Source organism: Cololabis saira, chromosome 19 (genome assembly GCF_033807715.1).
Source record: "Cololabis saira isolate AMF1-May2022 chromosome 19, fColSai1.1, whole genome shotgun sequence".
In the NCBI taxonomy this organism is placed as follows: domain Eukaryota; kingdom Metazoa; phylum Chordata; class Actinopteri; order Beloniformes; family Belonidae; genus Cololabis; species Cololabis saira.
Genome location: NC_084605.1, coordinates 11,027,337 through 11,042,600, shown reverse-complemented (window position 1 = coordinate 11,042,600; position 15,264 = coordinate 11,027,337). Strand labels below are relative to the sequence as shown.

Sequence of the window (15,264 nt, the reverse complement as noted above, 5' to 3'; positions counted from 1 at the left end):
ACTTTATTCTTACAACTTTTTTCTCGTAATATTACGACTTTATTCTATTACGACTTTATTCTCGCACCATTATGACTTTATTCTCGTAATTTTACGACTTTATTCTCGTAATTTCCAATTTTCTTTTGTCTTAGTTTGGCCCTAATACTCCATCGTACCAAACAGCCAATACGAAAATAAAGTCATAATAATATGAGAATAAAGTCGTAATATTACGAGAATAAAGTCGTAATATTAAATATATTATAAATATATAAATATAACTTCACAAGATGCTCAATATTCCTCATTTTAACACAGGGAGAAGATGCTCTTCCTGTTAGAGCTCTCATAAATTAACACTTTATTCTCGTAATATTACGACTTTATTCTCATAAATTAACACTTTATTCTCATAAATTACCACTTTATTCTTGTAATATTACGACTTTATTCTCATAAATTAACACTTTATTCTCATAAATTACCACTTTATTCTTGTAATATTACGACTTTATTCTCATAAATGACCACTTTATTCTTGTAATATTACGACTTTATTCTCGTAATGTTACGACTTTATTCTTACAACTTTTTTCTCGTAATATTACGACTTTATTCTATTACGACTTTATTCTCGCACCATTATGACTTTATTCTCATAATTTTACGACTTTATTCTCGTAATTTCCAATTTTCTTTTGTCTTAGTTTGGCCCTAATACTCCGTCGTACCAAACAGCCAAAACAGTTTGGCCACAAAAGGACAGAGATTCTTTCCCCCTCAAGAAAGATGTCAAGGACATCTCAGACTTGGACCAAGCACACAAGCTGGAGTCTGGCTGCTGGAGCTGGAACTAATCCCCGAAACCGAGCCAGATCCAGCAGCAAGTACTAGTTCCAGAGCTGGCTTAGTTTAGTGAGACGCTGCCAGAACAGCTCCAAGCGTACCGACACTTAGCCTCAGTCATACTGATTCAGCTGGATACCTCGCATCTGTGTGGATGTCGGGAAGAAATAAACGTCACCAAACCTTTTGACCACTAATAGGGGAAGTGAATTACAGATGCTGAGCAGCAGCAGCACCAAATAAACAGCCGGTTCCTGACATGTTGGAGGATGTAAGCAGTACTCGAGTTGAAATAAAAACGGTCCAAATCATCCCCCCCTGTAAAACTGCCATCCCCCCTTTCCATCCCTTATGTCATTTCATCAATGAATGTGGTTTTACTTTTTTTACTATTTCAACATTTAGAGTCATCCCCAGAAAAATAACACCAGAAAAATAACTTATTTGACAATTCTCACCTTTTTCAAGTAAATTTTCACTTGAAATAAGTAGGAAAAATCTGCCAATGGGACAAGATTTATCTTCTCATTACAAGCAATAAAATCTTGTTCCACTGGCAGATTTTTCTACCTATTTTAAGTGAAAATCTACTTGAAACAGGTGAAAATTGTTGTTTTTTCCAGTGATGAGTCTTGTTTTAAGTGTAATGAGATTTTTTTACTAAAATGAGACATTTTCACTAGAAATAAGACAAATATTCTTGTTAAGATTTTGAGTTTTTGCAGTGATCCATTTTACTTATCCTGTGAAGGACAGAGTCATATTGATAAGTTCAGAAAAATGTTTTTTATTGTTGTGTTTTGATGTATTTGATGTAAGCCCAGTGGATATTTAAAGCTTACAGAAGGCTGCATTTAACTGCTGCTATGTCATTCCTGCAGTATTTCTGCAGGTGTTTTGGTCAGTGCCATTATTTGTAATATATTATATTATTTGTAATCAGCACAAATTATCTGTCCCCATATGATAAAATCCACCATCCACCCTGATTTTTATTTACAACTCGAGTACTGGATATAAGCAGGTGTAAAGTCCTGGGAAACAGTGAGGATGGACAACACATGAACTGGCAAGGTAAGGTTTGGAGACGGGCTACAACAAGCTACACCTAGAAACAGGGATGATGATTATTCTGATGCTTATAAATCTAAACAAGCCTCAATGGAGACTGTTTTGAGGTCATTTACAGGACCTACCGTGAAACAATTAAATAAATAAATACAGCCAGAGGTTGCTGTGATGGATTGTCTCGTCAAACTTGTTGCACTCGGTCGGTTATTGATTTGATTGATCCTCACGTTTTCACATAGGGGTCAGAGAAACCATTGACATCCATGGCTGCCAGGTGGGCGCAGCGCTTGACGCCCACACACAGCCCCCCACGAGCTCTCTCCTTGGCCTCGCCCTTCACGTCGCCGTCGCTGTTTGGGGGGAGGTACTGGAGGCAGAGCAGCAGGCGGCCTCTCTCCTCCAGACTTCTGTGCTGCTCAGTCTCCCACTGGGGGATACAAGCAGAGACAAACACGTGAGATGACAGGGAGCGTGTTCGCGCTGCATCTGTTGCTCGTAGAGTGAAAAATGTAGTTGTACAATCAGCTCACTGCACCGTCCTCATCTGCTCTCTTCTCTCTCACTGAGCTTTTCTATTGACTTCCAGCTTACTGATCTGTTTGTCTCTGACTACTTTGTTGGTTTTTATATCCTTATATCTTATCAACACTGTTTCCAGACACGGCAGTCAGCTGTTACCATAGTAAAGTTCTACAATAAGCCAAGTCTATGCTCCCCTGGGCACTCATTGGCATTTATCCCAATGACGATAAAAATGACGATAAAAAAAATACCAATTCAACTCCACCTTTTTAACTATAAATCTATCACCACATTCAGTCTTTGGAGCCCCCAAAACAAGTTTTCTTAGCTTATAAAATCACAAAGTAGAAAAAAATACAACTTGATAAATAAAGAAACAGGACAAATAAATAAAAGTTCACTGAAAAACATTTTTAAAACATGTTTCTTTATTGGGTAATCCATGTAAATTATATTACACAATAAACATTTCTTTTAAAGGGTTCGACAGAATACCCCGTTTTATATTTTACCATACACACAAAAAAAATAAAAAAAATAAAATATATATAAAAAAATAATAATAATAATAAAATAAATAAGGACACAAAACATAACAAACACCCCAAAACACACACACTGCAAAATACGTAATTATAAACAGGTCCCAAAGTAAGTACCGATTACCAATCAAACTCTGACTGAAGACAATAATAATAGGAAAAATAAAGTAATAAACTAAAATACAGGACACGCAAAACAGCTGCAACAAAAAAAATAAAAAATAAAAATAAATTAAGAAAACAAAATAAGATAAATAAATACAAATTAAAATAAACTGACATAAGAGGAACCCTAAAAAAAATTAGACATGGTTAGCAATATCATATGTGATGACCTGTGATGACCTCTTCTAATATAAATAAAATGTGCAAATTAACCTGTGGTTGGAACATGCCACAAATGAGATACTATTGCAATTTTTTTTTCGTAATAGTCAAACGTTATATAAAAATGTAACAACCATTTCCTTCTGTTTTTGCAGACTGCATATAATAGATGATGTTTGCTCCTCGGTACTGTTTTTAAATCCAGACCAGTTCCAGATAACGGAGCTGGGGCCTCGTTTAACGACGAGCTCCTCGCTCTCAGATCCGCCTTCCGCCATGTTTGTTACACAAAAACATCAACAACAGGAATGTATCGTTTTTACCGCGAGATGACAAATTCTTACCGTGGGGAATTTTTTTGACGGTATATCGTGAACGGTAAAATATCGCCCATTCCTAGTGGTGAAGTAAACAAAGATGAAATGACTGATGCATTAGTGAGTCTGCAACCTTTCTCAGAAACTTTTTCCAACTTTTTCCAGCCTCAGTGCATCCAGGATGTGTTGATGATACTTAGGTTGCATTTACCAGCTCCAGGGACCAAATTACAATTTTTTCCCTGCATGTAGCAAGTATCAGATAACCCCAGTGGATGTGTGAGAAATGAATAAAGAGCATTAGATTCAAATATTCTCAGATTGGTTTCAGGGCTCTGTGATATGTGGAAATAAATCCGACATGAATTGATTGGTTGTGTTCAGATGTTTCCCATTACGTGACTAACATTTCATTGAAAATGTGACGATGGTGAGTGACTTAAAGGGGACCTATTATGGCAACTAATACCTATTTTAAACAGGCCATGAATGTCTTAAAAACAAGCTTTTGATTGTTTTTGCTAAATAAATTAGAAATTCAGCCTCTGAGCCATGTCTTTATCTTCCCAGTCTCTAACCTCATTATCTATGTGGGATTCTGAGTGGGCGGGGCTATGATAATGAGGCTCTGTGCTGATTGGCTGCCTGAATGACGCGATACACCGCTACGAAAAAATGGTGGAAGCTCCGGCCGACGGAGTTAGTTGTGGGCGTGGTTTCACGCATCGGAGGCCAACCTATCGCGCTCGTCGTTACGTAACGACGGGAGCAGAATCTGAACGGTTCCTAGAAGCCACATCACACTGGACGGCTCATCCGGGCGGCTGTAAGGACACTGCAGAATCTGTTTGCTTTCCTCCTTCTCTGAGTTGGCAGGCTGAGGGGAGACCACTTTATATATGTTAAAGCAAGAAAAAACATGTTTTTCATAATAGGTCCCCTTTAACCAGGTGGATGAGCTCTTACCTTTCTTTGCTGCTGGAAATATACTTATCGCTTTGCTGATTTCTATTTTTTCCTGAATGCAATAGTTTAGATAATATCTGCTGACCTGTCTTTTTCATCTTCAAGAATAACGAGGTGGACTTTTATCGCCTGCATAAATACAAGTACAAGGAGCACTGAGGAGGCATGTCACTACGCTAGAGGAAAAAAGGTAGAACTGTTACAGTTTTTATTTCAGCTGCAACAATTTCACTGAGTTGCATTCATTGAAATTGAAAATACTGTAGCATTATTGTCTAACTTTGTCCAGGTCAGTAGCCAAGCTCGCCTAGCTTGAGAGTTGTTTCCCAGCTGCTTACAAAAGCAAATGCTGATATCGTATCTGGGTTGCTTTTAAAAGAGGATTTGAACAGCTCATAAAAATGGATATAGGTATTAAATCAGAACTTGTCATCAAGATCTGCAATGTAAAGGCAGCCAGGGAGCTGACAGTCCTGCCGGGGCCCGGGACAAAATAATCTAAGATGGGCCCCCCTGCGCATGGATCTCTCCTTCTCCCTCTTCCTCTCCTCTCCCTCTGCTCTTGAGGTTTTTATACAAGCTAATGGACGTTAACATTAGAGCTAGCCAGTTAGGTTAAGTTACAAGGTTGGTAAACGTTGGCTGCGCTGTTTCCTACCTTACTCTACGCTGACTTTATTAATTCCAGCTTCACCGTCACCCCCTTTTTAAAATATTTGTGTAGAGAATCTATGAGGCCTCTATTTTCTTCTTCTCTTCTTCTCTTTTCTCTTCTTTTCTGAGCACCGGACTTGTGCTGACCGGACATTTTGACCATTCTAATGGTTGAATTAAATGATAACGTCAAATTTTGATCAGCAGCCAAACCATTTTTGTGTTGGGGGTTCTTGACCACAAGGACCATTAGGAAGAAAACAAATAACAAGATTTTATGTAACTCAAATACTACATATTTTTTTCCACAAATAGGCATATTTTGAAACATTTTGAAAAATGATTCCATAATTTAATGAGAATTAAATTTTTTTTTTTTTTTCAATTCTGGCCCCCCCCCCCACTACCCTGGGCCCGGGACAACAGACCCGTTTGTCCCCCCCTATCGGCGGCCGTGAAGGCAGCCATTAATATCCGATCATTCAAACCACATCTGGAGGCGGTCTGGACAGCGTGTGGCTGGCCACATTCTTTCAGCACTTAAGGTATTATTATTGTATTATTGATGTTTGCGGTATACATGTAGGTGGAAGGACGGACTCATTTATATGACAGCAGCAGCGTATCTCAGTCAGAACAATCAACACATCACCATGTGTTGCTTTGACTACTGATGTTAATACCAGGTGTAACTAGATACAAACATGGATTAAAAACAAGTGTAAATGATTCCTACTGGTGTCCTTTAACCAATGTTGTTTAAATAGTCATCTGATGGAGTTTTAACTAATCACCCAATCGTCAAGTGTCAAATATTTTTTAAACAATGACATGCAGAAAGTAAATTAACCAGGATTCCAAGGTGGGGGATCAGTGAGCCTCAAAAAAGCCTGGAGGTAAATGACTGCTTTTATTCTTCTTCATATTCAAGGTTGTTTAATTTGTCTGCTAATTATCACGCTTGTTCTCTCATCTCACACACCCACCCACAAATTTTCCTCCTTCCCATTTGTCTGTCGTGGTGTGTAGCTGGCTCCACACCGATGCCTATTTATTTTCCACCTCCCTAATGAGTTGCTCGCTATCGATCTGTGAAGGTCTGTTGTATCACCAGATACCTGAATTATTCTCACTAATTGAGAGTTTTAAAGTCTCCAACTCACTGAGGACAGATGGTGAGGTGGCAGTTGCCTGTAAATGTTGTTTTTCTTAGAAAAAGACAAGCAATAACGGAAAGGAAAGAGAACATTGTGAGGGAATGGGGGAAGCTGTTGAGACAATTGATGCAGGACGGGGCATGGAGGAGCATGTGGCTATTGATCGCCAATGTGTCCACTTCATGCCTGAAGATAAGACTTAATGAGAGATGGAGAGATACGAAGAAGAGGAATGTTAGCTGTTGCAAAATAAAGGTTTTACCGTGTTTTGTGTAGGAACAGCACAGACAGCTTGTTAAAACCCTCAAAAATCATTAAAAAAAGCGAACATGCATCCACCCTATAAATAACATACATGTTTTTGTGCTAGGGGCTACGAGGGTGAGTCACAGGCCGGGGAGAACATCCTCGTCCCCCTTTTCACCCTCTGCTGCCGCTTCTTTGCTTTCTTTCATCTGTCACTTTGAATTTTCTCTGTTGTTCCACATGTTGTCAAACGCTTTGGTAACAGTTTTGATGTTATCCATAGAAAATCCTGAAGCCAACGGCAAGAGTGCTTTAACACAACATAAAGGTTGAAGCTTCAGTTTGTCAAAGACATGTTTTGCCTTTGGAGTGACTGCACTCCTGTTTCCCTAAAATAGGAAGTAAAAGGAGGTAAAAGGCTTTCTAAGTTCATTTGCTGTATTTTTAAGCCTGTTAGGATTGTTATGACACGGATGACTGAGTGTACACCAGCATGTCCCCTCCTCTTTCTCTCTTTTTTATTTATTGATTTATTTATTTTAACAAAATAGTTATAGTTTAAACCTAAGCTGGGGCCAATCAGCTCAGTGTGAGATGGAATTCAATAACTTTTTTAGATTTATGTAAAAAAAAAACACAACAAAGAAAGACTATTAAAGAAAAAAAAGACACTGTAGATTCCTCTAGACCAGGGGTCGGCAACCCGCGGCTCTTTAGCGCCGCCCTGGTGGCTCCCTGGAGCTTTTTCAAAAATGTTTGACCTTTTTTTCCCCTTTTTTCTTCTTTTTTTCCTTTTTTCTCTTTTTTTCTTCTTTTTTTTCTTTTTTTCCTTTTTTTCTTTTTTCTTTTTTTTTCCTTTTTTCTCTTTTTTCTTTCTTTTTCCTTTCCTTTTCAATCTTGATATTTAGACTTTTTTCTCACCATTTCGACTTTTTTCTCAACATTCTGACTTTTTTCTCGAGATTGTACTTCAACATTAATCTCGACATTTCAACTTTTTTCTCGAAATTTTGACTTCTTTCGTGACATTTCGACTTTTTCACGAAATTTTGTCTATTTCCTCGACATTTCGACTTTTTTCTCAACATTCCGATTTTTTTCTCGAAATTTTGACTTTTTCCTCGACATTTCGACTTTTTTTTTCGAAGTGCATAAGGAAAAAAAAATCTTCCCCAGTTATAACTAATATAGATACATGCAGCATGTGTTGCCTTCATTCTAAGGCTTATTCAAGACTTTTCATGTTTGCGGCTCCAGACATATTTGTTTTTTGTGTTTTTGGTCCAATATGACTCTTTCAACATTTTGGGTTGCCAACCCCTGCTCTAGACTTTTTTGTGGTCTTGGTCTTGGCTCGGTTTTGCCAAGTCTCGGACTCGTAGAATTCAGATGCCATTGCACACACCGAGGTGACAGAATCTTGTGATCACCAGTTTTTCCTCTTGTTAATGTACAGTCTGTAAATATTTGTATTTTGCATTTGATTTAATGCATGTTTTGGTGCATGTGTGTCTGTATTTAATTACAGTATTGTGTTTATAATGGCCTTGTTTGAATAAATACATGGCATCATTGGCTTTTGAATAATATTTGCATATTGTGATTGATTAAGCATTAGGTCTATGCCATTTCAGTGATGCTGATATACGGTGTAATTTGGCTACTATAATGGTAAATAATGAGAGTTCAAGTAGGTAATTTTGTGTATCTTTAATATTTAAAATTCATGTCTCATAAATGCAATTTAAATCAGTAACATTTACTATTCATTAGACTTTTCTGAGGTGGAGGGGGGTGTTGGAGGCTTGTTATTTTGCTAGGTGACTTTGGGACTAGTTAGTAGTCGTGTCAATCCTTGAAAGCACTAGAGTCAATAGTGCAGAAATAGCGGTAGTGCAGTCGCCACACATATTTGATCTCAGCTAATTGATGAAAACATGTATAGTGAGTTTAATTTAATTTTATTTATTTTATTTAATAGGGACAATGCAGGTTTACATGTGATCACATTCACTCATTACAAACAAGCCAATGTGACTGATGTTCTGCATACAGAGATTATAGCCATTGCTAGTTTCCATCTCCTGTCCCTAGTTAGGCTTTTAGTAAAAGAAAACGAAAGAAAGGAGAAAAAGAATACAAAAATACATTCAATTTTCAACATGCAAAGCTATATCCTATTTACAATTCTCAGCTTGCAAGAGAGCACCCTATTAGCGGTTACAGGTGATTAAAAATGCGTACATTTCTGATTTTGCTTCAACCAGTCTTTGACATTTTTAGTAAAAACCTTAAAATCTTGAGTTGTTTTTATCTCAGTTGGCAGTGTGTTCCACATTTGAGAGCCCTTTATAGAGAACGCTGACTGCCCAAAGGAGGTCTTACGGCGTTCAACCTTACAGTTACCACTTGTTGTTCCCCTGGTGATCCTACCACTATTCTGCCTGCTAACTAACTTACATAAAACATCTGGTGCTAGGTTCTGTAGACACTTAAAAACCAGTTTGAGTGTAGAAAACTTTAAGAAATTATCAAAACTAAGCATGTTGTACTGTTTCAATATGTGACAGTGATGCCATCTCATCGGTTTTTTATCCATTATTTTTAAGGCTTGATTATATAGAGATGAGATAGGCTTAATCACAGTTCACACATAAGACATCCACTGTCTGTTTTATTGTGTTGCAGTTGAATACAACCTCATATGGAAACTAAGCAGCTGAACCAGGATGGTGCTGATGTTGTACAACTCACGCAAGATGACAAAATAACTATTTTTTTTTGGTCTCTTGAGCTGAACTAGTCTTGGTCTTGTCTTGGTCTTGGTCTTGATACTCTCTGGTCTTGGTAATGTCTTGGTCTCGGTTAAGGCGGTCTTGACTACAAGTCTAGATTCCTCCTTTTCTTGTTTTCCACTTTTGATGGGATGTTTACTCTTTTTTTTGGGGTGGGGGGGTCATTTTCAGGCATCAACCTCAGAAGATAAAAAAAAAAGAGTCATGATGCTCACCTCTCTCAGGTAGCAGGAGATTCCTCTCAGGGCGGTGTTCATCGCAGTTGGTGAAGGCAGCTTGAGGCCGGGCAGACAACAAGAAGATAAAGATAAATAATAAGTGCTGATGCGAGAGAGAAAACCCTGAAAGAAAGTAGGTTAGATGACCAATGGATTAGGGGACAGATATATCAATCTGGCGGTAAAGCCACTTTGAAAATTGCAGGTCTGACACAACGTTTGGTTTGCAGGATGATAGAGGGGCTTTAGTCTTTGATTGCAGAGCGGCCACCAGGCACAGAGGGACAATCTAATACCAGCAGCCCTTTATAACCCATGAAGAACAAAACCCCGGCATCCACCCACCCCTTTTTACACACATCACTCACCTACCCCTGCTTTTATTTTTTAATCCATTTGATTTTCATCTCTCTCGCTGCCTATTGATACTCTGCCAGCCAGCGTCTGCTTTCAGTCTCTCTTTTTGCATTTCATTTTTGTGCACCCCTTATGCACGTGTGGCCGACTGACATTAAGGCTGCCAAACAAAAAACATACTCTGGAGGTAAGAGTCGATTTGATTCTAACCTTGGCTTTTAAATAGAAGATGTTGCAAATCATAAAAAAGTGGAGGAACATGATGTTTAGTTAAATTGAAAGATTTCTTAATCCTAACGCCAAGACAAACCCAGGTGGTTTACCTGAGCAGTGATTGAAAACAGAAGTGCTGTTTGAAACGAAGTCTGACGTAGGACGATAGGAGGATGTTTTGTTCTTCCCTCTTAAAACTAGTAATACGAAGTGACAATGTCAAAACATGCTCTTAGACTATTCTCCCAAAGGTAAAAGAGCCAGAACCAGTTGCATCCAACATCCAAAGTTCATTGAGGATGTTTTGTGACAGTTACACCGTGTGCACCGAGTGTGTTGGGAGTTGGGAGTAAAACCTGACTCCTGTGGCTCCAGCTGAGTAATATAGATTTTCTCAAGACTGTGAAATAAATAAATAAATTGAACAGCTTCTTTATCTTGTTCTGGTTTTTGTCTTCAGTTGTCCTCATTTAAAAGTTTATAATAATTCATTTGAAGGTCTCTTTTCAATTAAATGATGTGCTATCTTAAAATTTAACTGTGAAATGTTTGTTTTGTTGACACGTCTACGTTCCCATACGTATAGATCAGGGGTCGGCCACCCGAAATGTTGAAAGAGCCATATTGGACCAAAAACACAAAAAACAAATATGTCTGGAGCCGCAAAAAATGAAAAGTCTTGTAGCCTTAGAATGAAGGCAGCACATGCTGCATGTATCTATATTAGTTATAACTTTTTTCATTATGCACTTCGAAAAAAAAGTTGAAATGTCGAGAAAAAAGTCGAAATGTTAAGAAAAAAATCGAAATGTCGAGGAAATAGACAAAATTTCGTGAAAAAAGTCGAAATGTCGAGAAAAAAGTCAAAATTTCGAGAAAAAAGTTGAAATGTCGAGATTAATGTTGAAGTACAATCTTGAAAAAAAAGTCAAAATGTTGAGAAAAAAGTCGAAATGGTGAGAAAAAAGTCTAAATATCAAGATTGAAAAGGAAAGGAAAAAGGAAGAAAAAAAGAGAAAAAAGGAAAAAAAGAAGAAAAAAGAAAAAAAGAAAAAAAAGAAGAAAAAAAAGAGAAAAAAAGAAGAAAAAAGGGAAAAAAAAGGTCAAACATTTTTGAAAAAGCTCCAGGAGCCACCAGCGCTAAAGGGTTGCCGACCCCTGGTATAGATAAACATATTAAAGGCATGCATGCTTTCATGTGTTTCCATATTGTATCAAGAAAAGCTTTCTGTTTGCTCTCAAATAACAACACACCAGCTTCAGTCGCCTTTTAAACTCCAGTAGAGAAGAGATTAAAGTCCAGCTGGTTTCAGGGTGCAGTTTCTCAGCTAAATATGCAGCAAGTTCTTCTCTAAAAACATTTGCTGATTTATATGTGATGAGACACCGGTGTGCTGTCAGCGCTGCAGGTTGACACGTCCAGAAATGATGGCTATTGTGATACCTCCCTGGTGGCATGTAAACAAGTTCCTCATTTGTCCATCTTCACCCTCCTCCTGCCTTTTGCTGCATCTTTAGTCAAATAGCTGCACTCATGAATCACACATAGAGCGTTACTCTGCTACACTGCTTCCTAGTTATTTATCTCTCAGACGCAACCCTCCAATGCCCTTTTCCTCACCGGAGGTGGGTGCTCCAGACAGATGTTGAAGTGTTTGGTCTGGTCAGGCTTCACACGGCGCAGGGCCACCCGCGACTCCCCGATGAACTCATTATGTGTCAGTTTGTCTTCGTCACAGACTGACACCCTGGGAAATAAGGAGAGAGGGAAGGAAGGGGGAGGCGGATAATAATGGCAGTGACTTGAGCATGAATAAAAAATAGGAGAAGCTGATTAATGAGTTAGATGGTGAAAATGTAAACACATCATATGTTATGTTTTGTATACATGTCATATTGTGTGGAGGTTTGGGGGAATACGTATAGAACTTATATAGACCCTATAGTTAAACTCCAGAAAAGAGCTGTAAGAATAATAAATAAAGTTTCTTATCGTGACACTACTAATAAATTATTTGTAGAGTCATGCATATTAAAATTCATAGATATTGTATATTTAAAAACATTAGAAATTTTGTTTCGAGTTAAGAATAATAGCCTTCCTGCTTGTTTTCAGCATTTCTTTAAATTAAGAGAAACAAATTATAATTTAAGAAGGCTGTGGGTCTTTGAAAGATGTCGTGTGAGGACTAATGTTAAATATAGATGTGTTTCATTTTTGGGAGTCAAATTATGGAATCAACTTAGTGATGAAGTGAAACTGTGTAAATCTTTGTTGAATTTTAAAAAAATATTGAAAAGTAAAATAATTAAGGATTACAATGCTAAATGATTGGAGAATAATTTGGTTAAGCTGAACAATTTAAAGGGAAATTTCTCTTTTGTTTCTTTTCATATTGCAGATAATCTGGGTTTTCTGTTGGAAAGTACAGGGTAGGCAAATATAAGCTTTGGCTTCAGCCTATTCCTTTTTCGGTTACAGAGTTTATTATTATTTTTTGTGTGAAACTGATGAGTGTAAACTTGTATGAAAGTGTTTTGTCATTTACACACACACACACACAGTTTGAATAGCAAATAATGTAATGTAACCGAAATAAACAATTCATTCATTCATGTTTTGGCGGCAATATAACAAGAGATAAAAATAACAAATCTGAGATTAATTTAAAAAAAGCATACAGTCAGAAATCACACGTTGCTGAAGCAATCCATACGTCTATGCACATGGAAATAGCACTTTACTTCCATAGGGAATTTAGAAAGCATGAAAGAGGATTGTGATGGGTTAAATCGATCCATATTTATAGTTCTGACAAACACTTACACCTACCACCAAGTCAGCTGAAATGCATTAGTGGGTGGGAGCGGCAGAAAGAAGTGAAGGAGATGCAGGAAGCTGTGGACGAGGAATCATGAGATGCCACGCAAGACTGGAGTGACACGTGTGAGACAGAGAGGTTGAACAAAGATGAATTTATTGAAATGTGCGCGTGAATCACGAGGCTGCAGGCTAACTGCAATACAAAGAAGGTATTTATTTCTCATGGAAATGTCAAGGAAAGAGAACTGGCATTGAAGAAAATACTGATGCGAGCGAGCTGCTTCTTAGTCTGCTGTTTTATTTAGCCTCTAATGAATTAATGACTGCAGGAACCAAACGTTGCAGTCACCTGCTGTTTTCATTTTCCCGTAATAAGAGACAGCGTTGCAGAAATGCAGCAGGTGCAACAGGCGGGTTCCCTGGAGGTGAAATCCCCCAGAGGAGTTTTCTAGTCTGATATCTGAAACACACTTAGACAGAAAAAATAAATGAATAAAAAAAAAACTATCACCCGGCAGCTAAAAGAAGAGGGTGGGGAGAGAAAAGATAGGTAAGTGAAGAAAAGATGAATGCAGAAGAGAACAAAGAGAGATCATCCGGCACTGAGAGGTGAAAGATGGTGAAAGATGTTCTGGGAAACGGCAGCTGTGATGATAAGTGCTTGTGGATGCAGCGCTGAGTGAAAGTACAACAGGTCAAAGCCTCCAGAGTCAGGGATGAGGTGTTGTTGTGTAAACTTATGCAGCATGAAGAAACGTAAACACTCAGCTGCCACTCTGACAGCCCTCATTCACTCCTAACTGATTTTTTTCATGTCAGAACACCAGCTTGATAAGTCACGATGTTACCAACTCACAAAACCACGCCAGATCTACAAATAAAACGCATCCTGACACTACGAGCGGCTCAGAGGTCTATTCATAGACTTGTTCTGCTGCAAGCCAGATATATGTGGTCTCATTGTATATCATATTAGGTTTACCATGAATACAGTCCACAATGACCCCCTTTTTGTTATTTTAACCTCAAGGGTTTCTTACATGACCTGCTTACCTCATTTCTGTTGGATTGAGGTCAGTTTGTCCATTCAAACATTGACAGGGGCATCAGGCGGCCATTTCCAGATATTTTTGTATTTTTTTGTATGCTACTTTATAATTATTTTCTTTGGAATAATAAATAAATCTACAATACAATATACAATAAATAAAAATATCAGTAATGCTTAGTATGTTGTCGTTAGTGTTTTTTTATCAGTCAAATTTCCATTAGCCCAGGGGTCGGCAACCCCGCATGCAGCTCTTTAGCGCCGCCCTGGTGGCTCCCTGGAGCTTTTTCAAAAATGTTTGACCTTTTTTTCCCCTTTTTTCTTATTTTTTTCCTTTTTTCTCTTTTTTCCCCTTTTTTCTTATTTTTTTCCTTTTTTCTCTTTTTTTCCCCTTTTTTCTTATTTTTTTCCTTTTTTCTCTTTTTTTTCTTCTTTTTTTCTTTTTCTTTTTTTTTCTTTTTTCTTCTTTTTTTTCTTTTTTTCTCTTTTTTTCTTCCTTTTTCCTTTCCTTTTCAATCTTGATATTTAGACTTTTTTTCTTGAAATTTTGACTTTTTTCTCACCATTTCGACTTTTTTCTCAACCTTTTGACTTTTTTCTCGAGATTGTACTTCAACATTAATCTCGACATTTCAACCTTTTTCTCGAAATTTTGACTTTTTTCTCGACATTTCGACTTTTTTCACGAAATTTTGTCTATTTCCTCGACATTTCGACTTTTTTCTCAACATTCCAACTTTTTTCTCGAAATTTTGAAATTTTAGAAATTTCGACTTTTTTTTCCGAAGTGCATAATGAAAAAAAAATCTTCCCCCAGTTATAACTAATATAGATACATGCAGCATGTGTTGCCTTCATTCTAAGGCTTATACAAGACTTTTCATTTTTTGCGGCTCCAGACATATTTGTTTTTTGTGTTTTTGGTCCAATATGGCTCTTTCAACATTTTGGTTTGCCGACCCCTGCATTAGCCTAATTTCACTGGCCTACTGTGATTTTTGTGTGTGTGTTTTCTTTACTTAAAAAATGCAGAGGTAACGGGTTGTTAGGGGATGTTAATTAATGTTGCAAATGCTCTGCATGCCAGAAACTGATGAGCTCTAACTTGTAACTTACGTTAACTCTGTGATCAACCAACACTCTGTACATACAAAGCCAATGAAATTGTTGTGTATTTAC

The 15,264-nt window shown here is 37.6% G+C and overlaps 1 protein-coding gene across 1 annotated transcript in view; it reads right to left on the bottom strand.

Annotated features, from left to right (window-relative positions):
* Positions 1–15,264, bottom strand: part of LOC133419348 (double C2-like domain-containing protein alpha) — a 44,384-nt gene that overhangs the window by 13,299 nt on the left and 15,821 nt on the right. The window contains exons 6-8 of the mRNA XM_061708466.1: positions 11,835–11,961; positions 9,641–9,700; positions 2,127–2,326 (exon numbers count right to left, since the gene is read on the bottom strand). Of these exons, the coding sequence (XP_061564450.1) occupies positions 2,127–2,326; positions 9,641–9,700; positions 11,835–11,961 (387 nt within the window). The remainder of the gene's footprint in view (positions 1–2,126; positions 2,327–9,640; positions 9,701–11,834; positions 11,962–15,264) is intronic.